Source organism: Heterodontus francisci, chromosome 10, assembly GCF_036365525.1.
Source record: "Heterodontus francisci isolate sHetFra1 chromosome 10, sHetFra1.hap1, whole genome shotgun sequence".
NCBI lineage: Eukaryota > Metazoa > Chordata > Chondrichthyes > Heterodontiformes > Heterodontidae > Heterodontus > Heterodontus francisci.
The window spans coordinates 103,999,454-104,022,285 of NC_090380.1; the positions used below are offsets into that span (position 1 = coordinate 103,999,454).

At 45.8% G+C, this 22,832-nt stretch overlaps 1 protein-coding gene across 1 annotated transcript in view; it reads left to right on the plus strand.

The window, feature by feature from the left end:
* The window catches only part of bace2 (beta-secretase 2), a 62,227-nt gene that overhangs the window by 11,321 nt on the left and 28,074 nt on the right, over nt 1–22,832 (plus strand). Inside the window, exons 3-5 of the mRNA XM_068041202.1 lie at nt 8,085–8,301; nt 8,500–8,637; nt 11,001–11,135. Of these exons, the coding sequence (XP_067897303.1) occupies nt 8,085–8,301; nt 8,500–8,637; nt 11,001–11,135 (490 nt within the window). The remainder of the gene's footprint in view (nt 1–8,084; nt 8,302–8,499; nt 8,638–11,000; nt 11,136–22,832) is intronic.

The following is a 22,832-nucleotide window of genomic DNA, read 5'->3' on the forward strand; positions in this document are numbered from 1 at the left end:
CTGATTTCTACTACCCTTTATGTAGAAAAAGTGCTTCCTGATTTTCACCTTAGTCCTAATTTTAAGATTATATCACCACATAAAATAATCACTCAGACTGGACTTCAGCTAGGTTGTGGAAGTGAAAACTGAGGGGTTCAAATGAATGCTTCATGTAGGATTCTCCTGTGGCAGGAGGTGCCCATCTGCTATGTTAATCACCAGCCTGCCCTGTGAAGGGTTAAAATCCCCCTCGAAGTCTTTAAATGTTTTATTTTTAGAATTATACTTGCATATTTTAGTCCTGAAATGTTACAGAATTAAATCTGTATTTGAGCCAAAAACAAATTAAACCATCAGTCTAAGAGGTGGTAATTTCCATGGAGCTGTCAGCAGTCTAAAGATTGAACATTCATTACTCAAATATGAAGACATATGATGTTCAATGTATGGTGAAAACTGGTAATATGGGTAACTTATCATTTTGCGTTCTATACCATATTTGTATTCAGGAAACGTAAAGTAACCTGATGAAAGTAAGTCTGCCTGTGTTTTCAGTAAGTTTCACTGCAAATATACCTGGAACTCTTTGATAGGCACTTACAGCAGAACCACTATTGTGCACAATAATGAACCACTCATCCTGGCTCTCCCCCATTGAATAGAGGAAATCTGCAAACACTCAATAGTATATGGGCTGAATTTAACAGACCCTCCAGTGTCGGGGGTTAGGGGGCAGAAAATACCTCTGGGAAAGGGCCGCCATGCACCCCAACGCCGGGAGGGCACAGCCCGATATTGGCGGCGGCGAGGCCTCGTGGCAGCCCTCCCCTCCCCCGCCCGCTGCTCACCGATGGGACCCCCATTAACATAGTCAATAAATTTAAATTAATCAATTAATACTTGCGTTCCCGCGGTCTGTCCTGGTGCGATCTTCGTGCCACTGGCTGGCACTCCCATGCCTTCGGATCCCCTTCCATGGAACCAAGGCGGAACACTGGGGAGGTGGTCAGTTTCTCAGTGAGGGGGTGGTGGGGATGGGGTGGGGAGCGCAGTCACAGTAGTATCATTGGTGTAGGGGATAGTGGGAAGGGTTATAGTATAAAGTTTATGCTCTTGGTTTGGGGGGAAGGTCAGGTGGCGAAGGTAAGTGTTCTGGGGGGTGGGGGGGGTGGAAAGAGGGCAAGTAATTAATTCTATGGTTATTCGGGTTGGAGAGGGGCAAAATAAATGTTTTTAAATTTTTAAATTCAATGTCTCTTTAAATTTTTGAATTGAACAGTAGGGCTCGAAACCCTTTAAAAATGGCGCCAGTGCCTGCGCGCAGGCAGCTAACGCCATTGCCGGGGGCGGACAGCCCACCCCCTCCACGTCATCGGGGGTGGGGGGACCGCCCCGCCTCGGCTATTTAAATGAGCTGTTGTGCTTAATATCACGGTGGCTTTGCGGCGTGTGACCCGCATGAGCAGGCTGCCATTGTTTACGCCCGCTGCCGATTTCGGCGGCTGGAGTATAAATTTCAGCCCTATATGATAGGTCAACATTTGAGTTTAGCAGTGTCCCAGGGACAGGGATGAAGACAATGACAAAACCGATGATATAAAACAAATGTAATCATTCCTGTAAGGTAGGATTCTGTATTGTTTTAATGGGCTATGCAATGGGGTGTCTTGTGTAAGAATTTGCCCCATTCAATGATAAGTTTTGGGACAGCTCGATATTTTAGAAATTGTTCATTATTTGAATTGTTTATACTACAGTGTATTTATAGCACTTGAGTATGTCCTGAGAAAGGTGTAACAAGTGGTGTCCTATGATGAGCTTCCGACCATACGCCCGTGCTATCACGAGGACCACCTATTTTCATCTCTGTAGCATCACTGGACTCTGCCCCTACCTCAGCTCATCTGCTGTTGAAACCTTCATTCTTGCATTTGTTACCTCTAGACTTGACTAATCCAATGCACTCCTTGTTGGTCTCCCACATTCTACCCTCTGTAAACTTCAGGCCACCAAAACTCTGCTGCCCCTGTGTCCTAACTCTCTCAAAGTCCCGTTCAGCTATTACTCCTGTGCTCGCTGACCTACATTGGCTCCCTGGCAGGAAAAACCTTCCTTTTAAAGTTCTCGTCCTTGTTTTTAAATACCTCCCATGGCCTCGCCCCTCCCAATCTCTGTAATGTCCTCCAGCCCCACAACCCTCTGATATCTGAGCTCCTCTAATTCTGGCCATTGGTGGCCGTGCCTTCAGCTGCCTGGGGCCTCTGCTCTGGAAATCCCTCCCTACACCTCTCCACTTCTTTACCTCTCTGTCCTCCTTTAAGGCACTCCTTAAAAATTTATCTTTTTTGACTAAGCTTCTGATCACCTGCTCTAATCTGTAGGTCAGTGCCATATTTTATTTTATAGTGCTCCTTTGAAGCACCTTGGGACATTTTCATTAAGTTAAAGCTGCTACATAAATTGTTGTCAATAGTATCAGAAGTATATATATATTATAACATTTTTAACATAGTAAAACATCCCAAGGGGCATCATAGCAGAAGCTCAGTTAAAGCGTTGGGTTTTAAGGAGTGTCTTAAAAGTGGAGCACGAGGTCTAGGGAGAGAATTCCAGAGCATAGGGCAGGCAGGTGAAGGCACAGGTCCAATGGTGGAGAGATTTAAAATTCAGGATGTGCAAGAGGTATTTTTATCAAAAAATGGAGTCGTATTTTATCATGAGGGCATCACATCAAGCCTGATCTTGTCTTCACAAATGTGCTGCCAGCAGGACAATTGGATGGCAGTCAGAAATAAGAACCCCAGCTATTTATTTCCCTCCCTGAAACCAAAGGATATTGAGACCCATTCTAAAACCTGTACCTCAATTATGGTTATGATGAACTATCTCCGCATAGGCCAGAGATTTAACCTGAGACTCTCAAGCAGACAGAAGAGCTGCAGAAGTATAGTTGAGTCCGAATGTTGTGACCATTGTAAAACCAGAGAGTATCCCGAGCAAGGCCTAACGCTTTCCTCTCCTGTGAAGACCTTGACACAAGAAAGGATACTGTATGCTAATTGTGTGGGTTAGGTTTAGCCTACAGCCATTGTAATGTGCAGGGCTGAGATTAAAGAGGTTCTTTCATTTCACTCTGTATAATCTGCTTACATTACTGGAGACCATTGAATAATGGTTTCCAGGCTGCACGTTGGCCCATATGAGATGTTTGAACCGTGGGAGCTTGTATTCACAGATTCCACATGAATGTGTCTGTTGTGACTGTTAAGAATGTGTTGTCAATTCTCCTCTTCCTTGGTTAGCCTCCATGTTTTTTTTCCTTTCTAAGTGGTTATTTTCTGTCTTTATCTTTAACCTCCTCCAGTCCTACAACTTTGAGATTTCTACACTCCTCCAATTCTGTGCTCTTGCAAATCCCCAATTTTTTACCCCACCATTAGCAGCTGTACCTTCAGCTGCCTTCGCCATAAGCTCTCTGCCACTCTACATCTCTACTTCTTTAAGTCAAGGACATAGACAGGTTGGTGGAATGGGTGGACAAGTGGCAGCTGAAATTTAATGCAGAGAAGGGTGAAGTCATTCATTTTGGTAGGAAGAACACAGACACAATATAAAATAAAGGGTGCAATTCTAAAGGGGATGTAGGAGCAGAGGGACCTGCCTATATATGTGGATATATCATTGAAGCTGGCAGGACAGGTTGAGAGAGCGGTTACTAGAGCATGCAGCATCCTAGGCTTTATTAATAGGGGTATAGAGTACAAAAGCAAAGAAGTTATGTTAAACTTGTATAGAAAACTGGTTCGGCCTCAACTGGAGTGTTATGTCCAGTTCTGGCTGCCATGCTTTAGGAAAAATGTGAAGGCATTGGAAAGCGTGCAGAAAAGATTCACGAGAATAGTCCCAGGGATGAGTAACTTCATTTATGTGGATAGATTGGAGAAGTTGGGACTGTTTTCTTTGGAGAAGAGAAGGTTGATAGGGGATTTGATAGAGGTGTTCAAAGTCATGAGTGATCTAGAGAGAGTCGATAGGGAAAAACTATTGCCATTAGTGGAAGGATCAAGAACAAGAGGGCACAGATTTAAGGTAATTGGCAAAAGAAGCAATAGTGACATGAGGAAAAACATTTTCACGCAGCAAGTGGTTAGTATCTGGAATTCACTGTCTGAGAGTGTGGTGGAGGCAGATTCAATCAAGGCATTCAAGAGAGAATTGAATTATTATTTGAAAAGGAAGAATGTGCAGGGCTGGGGAGTGGCACTTGGAGAGGCTGCACAGACATGACTGGCTGAATGGATTCCTCCTGTGCTGTACCAATTCTGTGATTTTGTGAAGTCATTCCTTAAAACTTGCCTCTTTGATGAAACTTTTGGTCACCTGTTCCAATATCTCTGGCTGCATGTCAAATAACGCTTTCCCTGTGAAGTCGCATGTGGTGCTTTCATACGTTAAAGGTGAGAGTTTTGTCATTAACCAATCATGCTGTGTAAGACTTTTCTTCCCAGTCACAGTGAATCAAAAGGACTGAGATGCAGCCTCCAGGACTGTTCCATTGTATACCACAAGAAAATGAAATTATTACAATGCCTGTGCATAAAACTAAATTCACAACAAGAGTCTTGGCCATAACTGTGAATTTAGCAATTGCTTCTCATTTTCCTCTTGAGCTTTCTGTACTGTAGAATTGAAGCTTCACTAATCTTTGTAGGTCAAATCCTTTTTGTGGCTTTTTTGTAATCAACTCCTGTACATACTTTTTGAACTGTAGTGACTAGGACTATTGCAGTACTTTACTCTCTCTTTTTAAAAGTTTTCTTTTATACTCTCTGATTGGAGACTCTCGCCTTTGGACCCTTTTATTCCCAACAGTTTGCTGTAGATGAGAGAGCAGAGTTAACGAAGGCAGTAATTGGATCTGTCCCCAGATTGATTTAAGATAAAGGGGGAAATTGAATGACATTTGCTATTACAGGATAAACTGAATGTTACTGTGTTTATTACTTTTGCATGTTACTAATCATTTCAGCCCGATGCTTGAATTAGTGTTTTAAACACTTTTCCATTAGGGAAACCCTTCTCAATTAAATTATCACATCTAGGCCCATGATTAAGGAAAGAGAGAAAGCACATCATGGTTTTCCCGAAGCACTTTACAGCCAATGAAGTACTTTGAAGTCTAATTACTGTTGCAATTTTGAAAATGTGACAGCCAGTTTGTGTACAGCAAGCTCCCACAAATAGCAATGAGCTAATAATCAGCGAATCTGTTTGTGATTGTTGTTTGAGGAATATTGGCCCAGGACACCAGGATCTTTTACATCCACCTGAGAGGGCAGACGAGTCTTTATTTAATGTTTCTGCCAAAAGACAGCACCTCCAACAAGTCAGCATTCTCATTGCTGCACTGGTTTGTCAGCCTTGAATTTTGTACTCGAGCTCTGAAGGGGACTTGAACCCACAACCTTCTGACTGAAAGGCAAGAGTGCTACCATTCAAGCCACAGCTAACATCTAGCCATGAGTCTGAACCACACGGAAGATTTACGTGATTAATCTCCTTGAATTCAGCCTATCACAGAAATTGCAATCTCCCCTTGCTCTCAGCTACAAATATTGGCCTTTTATTTGCTTTAAAATTAAATTTTAAAGCAAAGTTGCCTGAAGAGAAGGCTGCTAACATCATTTTAACTGATCAGTGCTTTGAAAAACAGCAAGACTCGTCTTGTTAATTGGAAACCTTGGGTTTTCTCTTCCACCTCCTTGCTTTATGTTAGTTTTTTTTTTGTTTGTGTCCCATATCCCTCACTAGATAGATGGCAAGACAAGCAACAATGGATAGATCATGGTACCTAGTACATTATTTAATATAAAAATAACTTGCTCGATTTTATAGGTGTTTATTACTCTTGCTATTAATCATTTCAGCCGTGCACTCGAATTAGTGTTTTAAGCTTCAGCTTTGCCATTCCTTGGGTTTTGGCTGTCAGCCAAACTCCTCAGGAGGTATAATATCTGGTAATTATTAAGCAAGGCTGAGAGGATATTGCTTGCTGGGATGTAAAATATTGAGAATCTGTCCTAATTGAGAGAGTCTGCATAGCAAAGTGCTAAGAGTGCAGCAATCTAATGGAGAGAGTCATTTTGTAAAATCAGCTCCAGTCAACTAAAGCTGGATGGGTTGAAAAGGGAGAAAGTGTGGCAGAAGGGAGTTACTCGGATTTGCATTCTCCTCCAGATGCAAATGGCAAGATGCTTTTTTTTTCTTCATTATTGGCCAGGAGGTGCGCTCAAATTCCTTTTATCATTCCTGTAGCCAAGCTGTCTCTGGATATTACCTTTCCTTTGGGTCAGTGTTACCTGAAAAACCTCCTTTTCAGAGGTAGAAGGAGGTAAGAGAGACAACAGCAATGTTCACGTAGGTTTGCCCTGAAGTCTCAAGAAATTGAAGTTTGGTCTCCTGGGCACAGTTGCAAGCAACCCAAGAGAAAAATCATAGGGGCATTATTTCCTTTCAATTTCTTTTGAATACTTTGATTTACTAGTTATAAAAATATTGAAGATTGTGGTTTACTGGGTTGGTCAGTTGGAGGCCATGTGATGAAACCTCCAGGAATATGTCCAACTAGAATTTGCAACTCCTAATTATACCTGCCAACCTGGTCAATTTAGAGACTGACGACTCGAAAGCAATCCAGACTATGAAACTGGAGTAGGACACCTACGTTAGGCTGCAGGTATATCCAAAATTTCATCAATTGTATAATGGGCAACTGGGGCAAAAATTGTATGGATTTTTCCCTAATTTCCTGCACAAGTTTTAGCTATCAGCAATAAATATTGGTGTCAACTTGAGGTTGTCCAAAACTCTGCTGCCTGGTAGCCTAATTTGCACCAAGTCCCTTTCACTCATCACCTCTGTGTAGCTCACCGACCAGCATTGGCTCCAAACCAATGTCTTTGTTTTAAGTTCTTGTGTGTCTTCAAATTCCTCAATGCCTCGTCCCTCCCGATCTCTCTCATCTCTTACATCCCTCTGCGATATCTGCATTCCTCCAAGTCTGGCCTCTTGAGCATCCCCAATTTTAATTGCTCAACCATTACTGGCCATGCCTTCAGCTGCCAAGGCCCTAAGCTCTGGAATTCCATCTCCAAACCTCTCTTTCTCCACTTCACTGCCTCCTTTTAAGATGCTTTGTAAAACCTAACTCTTTGACCAAGCTGTTATGTCAATTATCCTAATATCTCCTTATGTGGCTCGGTGTTAAATTTTGTTGTGTAACACTCCTGTGAAGCGCCTTGGAATGTTTTACTATGTTAAAGGCACTATATAAATGCACGTTTTGTTGCTAAATCTATAAATATGTTTAGACAATTGTCAGGATAACATCGAGGCACTTTTTCCCACCCTTTCCTCCCTCAATTTATATTTTTTTCTCCCCGAACCAGAGATTTTGCCAACTCTTTTTTTTAATTTTCCTTTTCCGTTTCTACTTCCTTCCTCCTCCCTTTCCTAGCTCATGCAAACACTTTTCGCCAGCCTGCAGTCTTCCCCACATCTCTCCTCCCACCCCCACTAAGATCCTGCTGCTGTTTTAACTGCTCTTGGCTCCTACCTCATTCTGTGGCCAATGGAACACATTTTTGTTTACATCAGGATCCCACTAAAAGCAGTGAGATTAATGATCAGTGAATCTTTGTTCGAATGCTGTCCCATTCTTTATTAGATCGTGCCATGGGGTCTTTCACGAACACTTGTTCCAAGAGAACAGGGCCTTCCTTTTGATGTCATGCCTGAAGGACACTAATTCTGATAATGCAGGACTCCCTCAGTATTGCATTCGAATGTTGGTTCAGACTGCAATTTAATCCCGGTGCAGGGTTTGAACCCAAACCTGACTCTAAGCCAAGCTGCTTTTATTGGAGGAATCTACAAAAAACTCCGGTTGTTTGTGTTTTTTTTTCCTTTTTAGCTTGGATTGAAATTTTAAGTTTCAATAGTGGCTACATCATGTTTATTCTGAATGGGTTTTGCCTGTATATAGTTAAGAGCTTCAGTTGTAAGTTCCTTGGATTCTAAACCTTATACTTTTTCTTGTTAAGATCTAGCACCTATAAGTCTAGTGACATAGAAGTCTCTGTCAAATATACCCAGGGAAGTTGGGTTGGTGAACTTGGCACAGATGTCGTCACCATTCCGAAAGGGCCTAATGGTACGGTCACCATCAGTATTGCCACGATCATCAAATCGGAGGATTTCTTCTTGCCTGGAATAAACTGGCAAGGAATTCTGGGGCTGGCCTACAGGATGTTGGCCAAAGTAAGTTACATTTTTCAATATTGTAAATATTTTTTTTTATCCTTTCTCTTCATTTTCCTTTCCCAAAGAAACCTGGACCACTATTACTTGTAATAAGGTGCAAAGTTGCTGAGGGGGAGAAAAAAAAAATCATCTTTAGTGATCTGCAGCCAATTGGGTTCCTTCCAATGCTCACTTTGTTCATTCATTCTTTTCTAGCCATCCAGTTCTGTGGAGCCATTCTTTGACTCATTAGTGAAACAAATGGGGATCCCTGATGTATTCTCACTCCAGATGTGTGGTGCTGGATTGTCACTAATAGGTGAAGAGCAAGCCAATCCAGTAGGAGGGAGTCTGGTAAGTTCTGAGGAAAAATCGTGCTGTGGCCGTAAACATGGAGTGTCTGACTTTTTAGTCTTGAGCAGATGTTTGGGTGCCATGATCTTATCAAATGGCGGAGCAGGATCGAGGGGCCGAATGGCCGACTCCTGCTCTTAATTCGTATGTTCGTATATAGCAAGCCTTGGGATCCCAAAACATGTTTACATCAATATTCCTATTATTTCACATGCACAACTGTGAACAATAACAGTTCTCAATGTTCTGACTTGAAGATATGAATGCCAGTGAGGCAATAATATTAAGAACAGCCCATTCCAAACCCATTCAAACAGGACAAACCAGTAGGATGTATAAGTTCAGATTAGAAAAGGAGTTACTGGGTATAATGGCTTGTAATTCCAAGCCAAATGCGTTTTGAATAGTTTGATTCCATGTCCCAGTCAGATTTTATACATGTTAGAAAGCTAATTGCAATTAAATACTAATTATCAGATTCATTTAAGAAAAGGTTGCATAGTGGTAACAGTGATGCAGTGGCCATCACTGGTATGAAGCTGGAAGTGTGAATTAAGGCATATTGAACTGGAATTGGGGTGGGGGGGGGGGGGCGGGGTGGAAGAGGGGAGTGAGTGTCCGGAGAGTGGGATGGCACTGAAACCTCACAGAATTACGGAGGGTGTGCAGCACTGTCAGAGGTGCTGTCCTTCTGATGAGACTTTAAACAGCACTATGTTTTCCCAGTATCAAACGCGTCCATTGTGTGCTGCCATGGATTGAAGTTGTTTTTCTGTGATAAATTCAGCAGTGCCATCTTTAATCCTGGCAGCTGCCAAAACGTCACAGACAGTGATGTTTCAGTGGATGAGGCTGCATTTGTGCATGTGCTCGTACAATGCCACGTAATGATTGCGTTGTCAGCAAACGCAGCCTTTCCTATTACTCAACGCTTACACTAAATCTTGAAGTTGCGGTCAGATTCAGAGAAGTTGTGACTGCAAACACCAACAGATCAACGTCAAAAGTCTTGCAAATTCTTGGTCATTATATCCAAGACTGTTTTTATTATTTGTCCCTGCTTTTTCATATTTGGTGCACTGTGGTTGAACTCTTGCTGGTGAATCTCAGAATCCTAGCAATTTCAGGACAGAGAGAATTTTCAGACCACTGCTGGTCGCACACCAGAACTATTTACTCTAATCCCGCTCTTCTGCTTTTCTTTTATTGCTTAATATTTCTTTTTGAATTTGTATCTATTTTGCTCTTGAATTGCATTGAAACAGGCCATTCAGCCCAACTAATCTGTGCTAGGAACTAGATCTAGGACAAATGCTGAAGACTAGGAAAATGCTGCAATTGAGTTCACTTCGATAGCCACTTGTGATAACGCATTCCATATTCTACTAAGCCCTTGTGTGAACAATGTCTTCTAACTCCCTCTTGATGCTTCTAGGACTAACCCTAAATTTATGTCCCTGTTCATTACTGATTTGCTGACGAGTGGAAATAATCTTTCACTTGCTACCCTCGCAATCCTCTTGAGCATATGTTTAGAATCTAATAATGGCAAATGGATATTCTGTGCCATTTTTAGAGTTTCCGAGAAGTCAACTTTTTAAAAAATGTTCAATGAAACAACACAACTAATGCAAAGATCTTATTGAAAAGTAACTTATTTGGGGTGAAATTAGTGTTCGAGGTGAAAGATATCCGTGCTTGGGGAGTGGCACTTTTTTGTTATAGCGAACCTTCTATAGAGCGGAGCTCCTTGTCTCTTCTCTAACCTTACAGTATGGTGTTCAGAAGTTGGGACTAACTGCACCTGTCTGATATTTTATTGTTTCCATTCCCCATGGTTTTTGAGTGAGGTTTTCAATCAGTGACAAATTTAGGGCTATTTTCTGCTTGCAGTGACTGCAAGGAACTGGGTTGTGACTGCCCCAAACCTGATTTTTGTCGGACCGTTAGAGTCAACAGAATGCTTTATCTCATTAGTCTGGGCTTTTTTTTTTGTATTATTCACTCTTTAAAAGATAGTGTAGTTGGCAAGGCCAGCATTCTTTACCCATCCCTAATTGCTCTCGAAGGTGGTGGTGAGCTGCTGCAGTCCATGTGGCTTGGGTAGGGAGTTCCCGGATTACGATCCAGCGACAGTGACAAACAGTGATATAGTTCCATATCAGGATGGTGTGTGACTTGATGGGGAACTTGCAGGTGGTGGTGTTCCCATGCACCTGCTTCGCTTGTCCTTCTGAGTCACGGAGATTGTGGGTTTGAGAGGTGCAGTCGAAGAAGCCTTGTTAGTTTTCTAATAACCCTGTGTTTTTAAAAAAAAAAAAAAAAATTGCTGGCCGTTATAAGGGAGTTCTTTTTATTTTTAGGTTATGGGTGGCATTGAACCGAGTCTGTATAAGGGGGATATCTGGTACACCCCTATCAAAAGAGAATGGTATTACCAAATTGAGGTTCTTAAACTGGAAGTGGGAGGACAAAACTTGAACCTAGACTGCACAGAGGTAAGCACACTATAAATTCAGAGGCATGATGTTTGTTGTAGGTAAGGAATCTAAGTGGAATGTGGCAGAGCATCATTTTAATATCTATTGTGAAATAAAATTGGAACTGATACCTTCCATTAGTTCTCACACTTGAAAATTGAAGTGACAGAGGAATTTGAATCACGCAAACAACAGAGAATAAAGAAAAGGAGTTGTTTAGCAACCTCATCATTAAGGGGTAGGCTCAGTATATGGTAGATTCACATGCATCTGTGATGGCGCTTGAAGCCAAGATACACTGGAGCTTCTGCACTTTAAAGCATCGTTGAATTCTAATTGGACGATCCCTCTAATTATTTTCAATATAAGAAATCTAGATGACAGATCAGAGCCCATGTGTGTAGAATGCCACCAAGATTGAAAGGTGGAATATGAGATAAATTTAGTAGTGGTTATGTAATGCCAAGCGTGTATGAGCTGCAAGATCCACTGTGGCAAAGGAGCTGTTGTTTGAAAGCAAGACTGTTTGTTTCATGTGTATGTGCTATGTTCATTCTGTGTAGTGAATCATTCATGGTCGTTTATTTGTAAGATTAGTCATAATTTTCACAAATTTCAGAGTATTTGGCAATATGGATCTAACATGCCTCCTACTCCCATTTGCTAAATGTCAGGCGTTGAGTGCTGAAGTTCACTTTCTTCACTATTGTAGTAAAGGTACTTTACTATCAGGAGATATAGTCAGACATGTTAGGCTGAATTTTACCAGCCCCTCAACCTCGGGAGCCGTGGCGGGGAAGCCCGTAAAATTCTGCTGGGAGGGGCCCGCCTCAACCCCCGACGCCGAAAAGGCCCCGCTGCATTTTACCGGCAGCGGTGGGACCTCAGTGCGGCCCCTCCCCGCCGCTCAGCGGCGGCTCCCCAATTACCATATGTAAAGAGCTAATTACCTTTCCTGATTATGCATCCCGCCGCCTGTCGTTCCACACTTCCACATTTTTCGCTGAGCAGGCAGCTGTCACGTGCCGTCTCATTCATGAATATGAAAAGCCGACGGGACATCAGAAATAGGAGTACTTGCTCATAGTGCAGGTAAGTCTGGAATTATCGGGGTCTCAATTCTGCATAATGGAAGGGAGGGGGGATGGGATTACAGGGGGGCATGACTGCAGGTGTGTAGGGAGCCACTGTGTTTCCACCCTCCATAAAGGTTGTCTGCTCTGTGCCCTTAATTGCCTCTGTCATTGAAGGAGCAATGGCACTCCACTCACCCTGTGCCAGAAACAGTAGTCGTGTAAAGTTTAAATGTCTGGTGGACCAATCGATGAAGCTTGTACAATCTTTTGTGATCATGTAATGCCACTTAGTGGGAATTGAGATGGACCATGCCATGCCACATAGCTGCTGCACGAAAGCACCTGATGTACCAGTCAACATCAATCTCTGCCCTGTTAGGTACCTTTCAAGAAGGGAAGGAACCGAGTTTAACAGCAACTTTGTGATGGAGATGTTTCACCCTGTATGCATTTTTCCATTTCTTGTGATGATTCATGTGCACCGAGGCAAAACCAACAGGCAGTTGCAGCCCACGTAGAGGCCCCCAGTTGTGAGCAGCAGCCCCAAGGAGAGCTCGCCACTACAGATTGCAGCGCATCTTCAGGTCCTGGATAACATACCCGCAGATGTCAGAGGCGACTGCAGATGTCGAGAGAGGCAGTGACACATCTCTGTGCCCTGCTCAATGATGGCCTGCAGCCCAGGGGCTTCGGGGGACAACCTATGCCTGTGGCCCTCAAAGTGACAGCAGCTCTTAATTTTTATGCCTCCGCATCATTTCAGGGGCCCGCTGGAGACCTCTATAGGGGTCACAGTCAGCAGTGTACCGCTGCATCAGAGAGGTCACCTGTACCTAGGGCCGGTGACCATGTCCACTTCACGACGGACCCTGAAAGCCAAGCCCAGAGGGCCATTGGGTTCGACTCCATCACAGGATTTCCACAGGTGCAAGGGGTCATAGATTGCACCCGTGTGGCCATCGAGGCTCCTGCTGGGCGACCAGCTGAATACACAGAACATAAGGGCTTCCACTCAGTGTGCAGCTTGTATGTGATCATCAGAAACACTTCATGCAAATCTGTGCCTGCTTTCCAGGCAGCTGTCATGACGCCTTCATCCTTTGCCAGTCCCAGCTGCAGTTGCTGTTCACTGAACTGGCTCAGATGGAGGGTGGCATCTTGGAGACAAGGGCTACCTCTTGCAGACATAGCTCTTGACACCAGTGAAACACCCCAACACTGCCACAGAGGAGAGATACGACACCAGCCACGGAGCTACAAGAGCCACCATGGAATAGGCGATCAGCATGCTGAAAATGCGCTTCCGCTGCCTGGATAGATCGGGCTGCTGTACGAGCCGGAAAGGGTAGCTCACATCATTGCTGTCTGCTGTGCTGTGCACAGGGTGGTGGGGGGGAGGCCTTGCAGAGTGAGGACAGATGTGCGCAGGACTCATTCTCGGATGATGAGGACTTCCAGCGGGAAATGTGCATGGGAGGACAGAGAGCATCCAGGCGTCGCATGCAAGGTGAGCAGCGAGTTATTGATGCACAGCAATGCCTTTATTGATCGAAGGTTCTCCACGCCATAGGAACCACCGTGAGCTCTGTAAGCCGCACAGCACCCTCGTTCACCTATTGTACAGCAGTCCACATCTACAACATCTTTGCGTCCACCATTACTGGCAGCAGCAGACTGAGCCATGTTACTGCATCTGTGGAGATGCACATGAGTAATACTGGCATGACAATGATATTCCATACATTGGCAGTTCTGAAAGGCCAATGATGTAATGGGAGGAGACTCGATCGGTACATGCTGGCACACTTCATTCACAGTAAAAACAATGCACATGTTGGTGAAGATTTTTATTTTGAACTTCCTGCATTGTTGTGTCACCCGTGCAGACCCATTTGTGTCACGGTGTTTTTTGGAAATGCTTGCGGATGCTCCTTCGCGGTGCCACTTCTGCACTAGCAGCCTGACTGGAGGAAGGCTGCTGATCACACTGCCCTTTTGATTGTGGATGACTTTGGCGATCGTCCTCTGTGCGCACGGGGCCTGGAGGGCCCCGGCTGACTGGGGGAATCCTGCGTCCTTGCACAACTCTCCACAGACTTCGTGGCTGCTGGAACTTGACTCACCAGCGGAGGGTCTGGTGGCCACAATGGATGCATCTTGAGGGAGGACCCCAGATATGATGCGCAGGCTCACCTCCTCCAGCCCAAGGCTCGTTTGAACCTCTCTGCTCTCCTGCGAAGGGGCAGGGACAGTCTCCATGCCCCGGTCCCCCTCGCACCTTGCTACTGATTTGTGGATTTGATGGCCTCGGCGAGGGATTGCAGGTCAGCACGTATTAATGGAATGTGGCTCACCAGGAGGGCCACCACCGTCTCCATTTATGTCGCCGTATGCTCAAATGTCTGGGACACGGCAGCTGTCATGGCCTGGATGGACTGCCCCATCATCTGGTCAAGGCTGCGCATGGCCTGTGGCATCTCCACCAGATGTTGCCATGACTGCTGCTGCAGCTCCAGCATGCCCTGTGCTGTCCGCAATAGAGGGTCATCAGTAGCCTGGGGCTCAGCATGGGCCCGGCCACACACAGCCCTCCGACTGTCAGGGGCCTCGACTGTCTCCGCCTCAGTCAGCTGCTTGGGAGTGTATGCAGTGCTCTCTCCAGCTTGTGAACACGACAGTAAGCCCCACCGCATTCCCGCCAAGGTGACTATCTGTGCTGGTGGAAGGTGTGGGAGTGTCATGGAACGCTGCGTCCTCTGAGAATGCCTCTTCCTCGGAGGTGCAGGTGGTGTCCTGGGCCGCCATTGCCGACTCCAGAGCGTTGACCCGCAAGATACAATGAGAAGAGCACGCTGTCAGTCTTTATGGTGAGCATGTAACGATTGTGACAGCATTGTGTCAAATAGCATGATTTTTCACATTGATTGTGTATATCTAATGGATTCATGTTCGCCCGGACCCCTTAGCTCAATGGCCCCGAATGCACGGTCCATGTGTCCCAGCCAGTTCGGGGGCCTCCTCCTCAGCCTATGTCATCGTCCGCTTATCTGGCACTCCTCCAACAGTCTGACTCGCCTCACAAGCTTGTGGGCTCTCTTTGACCGGAGCAGCAAGGAGGCAGAGATGAGGGATGGCAAAGCAACAACATGAAACAAGCGGGGTGCTGTGCCCAAAGGTGGGGAACGCTCAATGCGCACTACTGAGTGAGACACTCATGTAGGTGCCATATTCTGAGCTGCCGACATGTCACATCTTCATCTTTGCCCCACCTCCCTGTCTTTAGCATGGTAGTGGTACACATGTGCCACTCTGTGTCGGGACACCCAGATTCAGTGGGCCATGATACAGAGTGCCACTTGCTTTTGCAGTGCAAAGCAGATAGGTCCAATGCTGGAGGAGGATGAACAATCCTTGGATGACCCCATGGTTACTTAACTCCTCTGCCACCTCCACAAGGCTTCCATGGTCAGGCAGGAGGTGCTCTTCATACTATCGCTGCAGAAAAGGACCTCCCGCCTTGCCCACACAGCCTGAAGGAGAGTGAGCAGTGTTACGACCTGATGAGAAAGGTATCGAGGGGTCTCTTTCAGCCTTCACCTGGTCTTGTTGCAACAGGGTTTAATTTTTAAACAGTGTTTTGAGCTCCCCCTTGGTGAATCCTTGTTCACCACTTTCCAATTATAAGGCAAAGAAATAAGCATAAATAGGCATTCTTGGGTTCAAAGAAGAAAAGTGAAATTTATTTAAACTTAAACTCTAATTCGGCTAACACCCATGGATACACGCTGAGCCCCACGCTAGTATCTATGTGCGATACGCACATGCAAAGAGACAGAAAAGAGCAGAAGAAAAATAGTGGACAGGTTTGAGGCAATCTCTGAAGAGGTTTTTTTTTTACTGTGCTTTGAGCTCACTGTAGAGTCCTTGATTTTTTTTTTATTCATTCAGGGATGTGGGCATCGCTGGCTAGGCCAGCATTTATTGCCCATCCCTAATTGCCCTTGAGAAGGTGGTGGTGAGCTGCCTTCTTGAACCGCTGCAGTCCATTTGGGGTAGGTACACCCACAGTGCTGTTAGGAAGGGAGGTCCAGGATTTTGACCCAGTGACAGTGAAGGAACGGCAGTATAGTTCCAAGTCAGGAAGGTGTGTGATTTGGAGGGGAACTTGCAGATGGTGATGTTCCCATGTATTTGCCGACCTTGTCCTTCTAGTTGGTAGAGGTCGTGGGTTTGGAAGCAGCTGTCTAAGGAGCCTTGGTGCATTGCTGCAGTGCATCTTGTAGATGGTATACACTGCTGCCACTGTGCGTCGGTGGTGGAGGGAGTGAATGTTTGTAGATGGGGTGCTAATCAAGCGGGTTGCTTTGTCCTGGATGGTGTCGAGCTTCTTGAGTGTTGTTGGAGCTGCACCTATCCAGGCAAGTGGAGAGTATTCCATCACGCTCCTGACTTGTGCCTTGTAGATGGTGGACAGCCTTTGGGGAGTCAGGAGGTGAGTTACTCGCCTCAGGATTCCTAGCCTCTGACCTGCTCTTGTAGCCACGGTATTTATATTTAGAATTTAGAATTTAGAACATTACAGCGCAGTACAGGCCCTTCGGCCCTCGATGTTGCGCCGACCTGTGAAACCATCTGACCTACACTATTCCATTTTCATCCATATGTCTATCCGATGACCACTTAAATGCCCTTAAAGTTGGCGAGTCTACTACTGTTGCAGGCAGGGCGTTCCACGCCCCTACTACTCTCTGAGTAAAGAAACTACCTCTGACATCTGTCCTATATCTATCACCCCTCAACTTAAAGCTATGTCCCCTCGTGTTTGCCATCACCGTCCGAGGAAAAAGACTCTCACTATCCACCCTATCTAACCCTCTGATTATCTTGTATGTCTCTATTAAGTCACCTCTCCTCCTCCTTCTCTCTAACGAAAGCAACCTCAAGTCCCTCAGCCTTTCCTCGTAAGACCTTCCCTCCATACCATGCAACATCCTAGTAAATCTCCTCTGCACCCTTTCCAAAGCTTCCACATCCTTCTATTAATGCGGTGACCAGAACTGCATGCAATACTCCAGGTGCGGTCTCACCAGAGTTTTGTACAGCTGCAGCATGACCTCGTGGCTCCGAAACTCGATCCCCCTACTAATAAAAGCCAACACACCATATGCCTTCTTAACAGCCCTATTAACCTGGGTAGCAACTTTCAGGGATTTATGTACCTGGACACCAAGATCTCTCTGTTCATCTACACTACCAAGAATCTTCCCATTAGCCCAGTACTCTGCATTCCTGTTACTCCTTCCAAAGTGAATCACCTCACACTTTTCCGCATTAAACTCCATTTGCCATCTCTCAGCCCAGCTCTGCAGCCTATCTATGTCCCTCTGTACCCTACAACATCCTTCGGCACTATCCACAACTCCACCGACCTTAGTGTCATCCGCAAATTTACTAACCCACCCTTCTACACCCTCTTCCAGGTCATTTATAAAAATGACAAACAGCAGTGGCCCCAAAACAGATCCTTGCGGTACACCACTAGTAACTAAACTCCAGGATGAACATTTGCCATCAACCACCACCCTCTGTCTTCTTTCAGCTAGCCAATTTCTGATCCAAAGCTCTAAATCACCTTCAACCCCATACTTCCGTATTTTCTGCAATAGCACTTCCGTATTTTCTGCAATAGTGAGGTTACATTAGCTACCCTCCAATCTGTAGGAACTGTTCCAGAGTCTATAGAAAAGATGACCACCAATGCATCCACTATTTCTAGGGCCACTTCCCTAAGTACTCTGGGATGCAGATTATCAGGCCCTGGGGATTTATCAGCCTTCAATCCCATCAATTTCCCCAACATCATTTCTCTACTGATACTGATTTCCTTCAGTTCCTCCCTCTCACTAAGCCCTGTGTTCCCCAACATTTCTGGTTTGTTATTTGTGTCCTTCTTTGTGAAGACAGAACCAAAGTATGCATTTAGTTGGTCAGCCATTTCTTTCTTCCCCATAATAAATTCCCCTGTTTCTGACTGTAAGGGATCTACATTTTGTATTTACCAATCTTTTTCTCTTCACATACCTACAGAGACTTTTACATGTCAGTTTTATGTTCCCCGCAAGCTTACTCTCGTACTCTATTTTCCCATTCTTAATAAATCCCTTGGTCCTCCTTTGCTGAATTCTAAACTGCTCCCAATCCTCACAAAACTGAGGTCAATGGGAATCGGGGGGGAAACCCTCCACTGGCTGGAGTCATACCTCATGCAAAGGAAGGTGGTTGTAGTTGCTGGAGGTCAAACATCATATGGCTACTCCAGTTCAGTTTCTGGTCAATGGTAGCCCCTAGGATGTTGATAGTGGGGGATTCAGCAATGGTAATGAATGTTGAGGGGAGACGGTTAGATTCTCTCTTGTTGGAGATGGTCATTGCCTGGCACTTGTGTGGTGCGAATGTTACTTGCCATTTATCAGCCCAAGCCTGGATATTGTCCTGGTCTTGCTGCATTTCTGCGCAGACTGCTTCAGTATCTGAGGAGTCACGAATGGTGCTGAACATTGTGCAATCATCAGCGAACATCCCCACTTCAGACCTTATGATTGAAGGAAGGTCATTGATGAAACAGCTGAAGATGGTTGGGCCTAGGACACTACCCTGAGTAACTCCTGCAGTGATGTCCTGGAGCTCAGATGATTGACCTCCAACAACCACAACCTTTGCACTAGATATGACTCCAACCAGCGGGGGGGTTTTCCCCCTGATTCCCATTGACTTCAGTTTTGCTCGGGCTCCTTGATGCCATACTCGGTCAAATGCTGCCTTGATGTCAAGGGCTGTCACTCTCACCTCATCTCTTGAGTTCAGCTCTTTTGTCCATGTTTGAAGCAAAGGTGTAATGAGGTCAGGAGCTGAGTGGCCCTGGCGGAACCCAAGCTGAGCGTCACTGAGCAGGTTATTGCTAAGCAAGTGCTGCTTGATGGCACTGTTGATGACTCCTTCCATCACTTTACTGATGATTGAGGGTAGGCTGATGGGGCGGTAATTGGCCGGGTTGGATTTGTCCTGCTTTTTGTGTACAGGACAAACCTGGGCAATTTTCCACATTGCAGGGTAGATGCCAGTGTTGTAGCTGTACTGGAACAGCTTGGCTAGGGGCGCGGCAAGTTCTGGAGCACAGGTCTTCAGTATTATTGCTGGAATATTGTCAGGACTCATAACATTTGCAGTAACCAGTGCCTTCAGTCGTTTCTTGATATCTTGCGGAGTGAATCGAATTGGCTGAAGTCTGGCATCTGTGATGTTGGGGACTTCAGGAGGAGGCCGAGATGGAACATCAACTGGGCACTTCTGGCTGAAGATTGTTACAAATGCTTCAGCCTTATCTTTCACGCTGATGTGCTGGGCTCCCCCATCATCGAGGATGGGGATATTTGTGGAGCCACCTCCTCCAGTTAGTTGTTTAATTGTCCACCACCATTCACGGCTGGATGTGGCAGGACTGCAGAGCTTAGATCCGATCCGTTGGTTATGGGATCGCTTAGCTCTGTCTATCGCATGCTGCTTACACAGTTTGGCATGCAAGTAGTCCTGGGTTGTAGCTTCAGGTTGACACCTCATTTTGAGGTATGCCTGGTACTGCTCCTGGCATGCCCTCCTGCACTCTTCATTGAACCAGGGTTGGTCTCCTGGCTTGATGGTAATGGTAGAGTGGGGGATATGCCGGGCCATGTGGTTGAGTACAATTCTGCTGCTGCTGGTGGCCCACAGCACCTCATGGATGCCCAGTTTTGCATTGCTAGATCTGTTTGAAATCTGTACAAACCATGGGAAATCCATCGAACGATATCGGGAAAATGTTGTGTGCTATAAAATGTAAAAATGTATATGGCATGACAAATGAAATGGAAGGGTTGTGAAGCAACTCATGATTGTATTGAAGGAAACTGTTCTCCTTTGCACTGTTTGTATTTTTTGACTTGGTGCTGTTTGAAACTGGTAATGTATTTTTTACAGATTTTTATGAATAAAGTATATTTTGGAAATAAAAAAGTCAACAACCACTCTCGCTGGCATATAAGGTCCTGCTCCAGCCACTGGAGAAAGTCAGTCAATCATTTACAGCTTTAAGACATGAGGATGTAGTTTTAATGAGTGCTTGGTGGCTGTATAAATACATCATGCCATAATGCCAACAGGGAAACCCGTCTAGCAGCCGCAGGAAGCAATTCTGGAATTTAAACAGAGCGCATAGGATGAGCAGTGACATGACCTGCATCTATAGTTTTTAGGTGCTTTAAGTGCGATAGTTGCAGGTCATGTCACTGCTCATCCTATGCACTCTGTTTAAATTCCAGAATTGCTTCCTACAGCTGCTGTGGCTGGATGAGCTTCCCTGTTGGCATTATGGCATGATGTATTTATACAGCCACCAAGCACTCATTACAGCTTTAAGACATGAGGCTGTAGTTTTAAATGATTGACTGACTTTCTCCAGTGGCTGGAGCAGGACCTTATATGCCAGCGAGAGGTGAACAGCTCTGGTCCAGTCAGAGTGGTTGTTGACTTTTTTATTTCCAAAATATACTTTATTCATAAAAATCTGTAAAAAAAAAAAAATACATTACCAAACAGTTTCAAACAGCACCAAGTCAAAAAATACAAACAGTGCAAAGGTGATCAGTTTCCTTCAATACGATCATGAGTTGCCTCACAACCCTTCCATTTCATTTGCCATGCCATATACATTTTTACATTTTATAGCACACGAAATTTTCCCGATACAGTTCGAGGGATTTCCCATGGATCCAGCCCCTCCGTTCAGCTTGGTGGGGGGACCTTACACAGTGGTCTTTCCCCATTGAGCCTTTGCTGCGGCTGCTCCAACATTTAGTGCGTCCCTCAGCACGTAGTCCTGGACCTTGGAATGTGCCAGTCTGCAACATTCGGTCGTGGACAACTCTTTGCGCTGGAAGTCCAGCAAGTTTCGGGCAGACCAAAGGGCGTCTTTCACCGAATTGATAGTCCTCCAGCAGCAGTTGATGTTTATCCCGATGTGCGTCCCTGGGAACAGCCCGTAGAGCACAGACTCCTGTGTTACAGAGCTGCTTGGGATGAACCTCGACAAAAACCACTGCATCTCTTTCCACACCTGCTTTGCAAAGACACATTCCAGAAGGAGATGGGCAACCGTCTCTTCCCCACCACAGCCACCGCTAGGGCATTGTGTGGAGGGGGTGAGACTTCGGGCGTGCAGGAAGGATCTGATGGGGAGGGCTCTTCTCACCACCAGCCAAGCTACATCTTGGTGCTTGTTTGAAAGTTCTGGTGATGAGGCATTCCGCCAAATGACTTTGGTGGTCTGCTCGGGGAACCATCCGACAGGATCCACATTCTCCTTTTCCCGTAGGGCCTTGAGAACATTTCGCGTAGACCACTGCCTGATGGATCAGGGGTCAAAGGTGTCTTTCCGCAGTAACTGTTCCACGAAGGATAGGTGGAACGGCACAGTCCAACTGGATGGAGAGTTCTGCGTAAAAGTGACCAGGCCCATCCTTCACAACGCCAGGGACAGAGAGAACCTCAGCATGTAGGGACACTTGGTGTTTGCATACTGGAGGTCTACACACAGCTTGATGCAGCCGCACATGAAGGTAGTCATCGGGATGAGGGTGACGTTGGGTACATTGTTCCCGCCCTTATCCAGAGGTTTGAACATAATGTCCCTCCGGACCCAGTCCATTTTAGATCCCCAGATGAAGCGGAAAATGGCTCGGGTGACCGCCACAGCGCAGGAGTGGGGTATGGGCCAGACCTGCGCCACGTACAGCAACAACGTGAGCGCCTCGCACCTGATGACCAGGTTCTTGCCCACAATGGAGAGAGATCGCTGTCCCCACATGCTCAGCTTGTGTTGTACCTTGGCTACTCGCTCCTCCCAGGTTTTGGTGCACGCCCCAGCCCTTCCGAACCATATCCCCAGCACCTTCAGATAGTCTGACCAGACGGTGAAGGGGACAAAGGATCGGTCGGCCCAGCTGCCAAAGAACATGGCCTCGCTCTTGCCGTGGTTAACTTTGGCTCCCAAGGCCAGTTCGAACTGGTCGCAGATGTTCTTCAGTCTGCGCACGGACAGCGGACCCGAGCAGAAGACGGCGACAGTGTCCATGTACAGGGAGATTTTAACCGGAGTGCCTCCGCTGCCTGGGATTGTCACCCCTCTTATGCTCGCATCCTTCCTAATAGACTCAGCAAAGGGTTCAATACAGCAAACAATCAAGACCGGGGGGAGAGGACAGCCCTGTCTGACTCCAGATTGAATCGGGAAACTTTCCGTTTCCCACCCATTGATTGAGACTGCGCTACTGATGTTTGTGTAGAGCAGTTTGATCCAATTGCAGATTCCCTCCCCAAACTCCATTTTGGAAAGCACGTCCATCATGTAGGTGTGCGATATCCTGTCAAAAGCCTTCTCCTGGTCCAGGCTGATGAGGCAGGTGTCCACCCTCCTGTCCCATACATAGGCGATCGTATCCCTGAGTAGCGTGAGAATATCAGAGATTTTCCTGCCCGGTACAGTACAGGTTTGATCAGGATCACCGACTCCAGAGCAGACTTGACTCGACTGGCTATGACTTTGGAC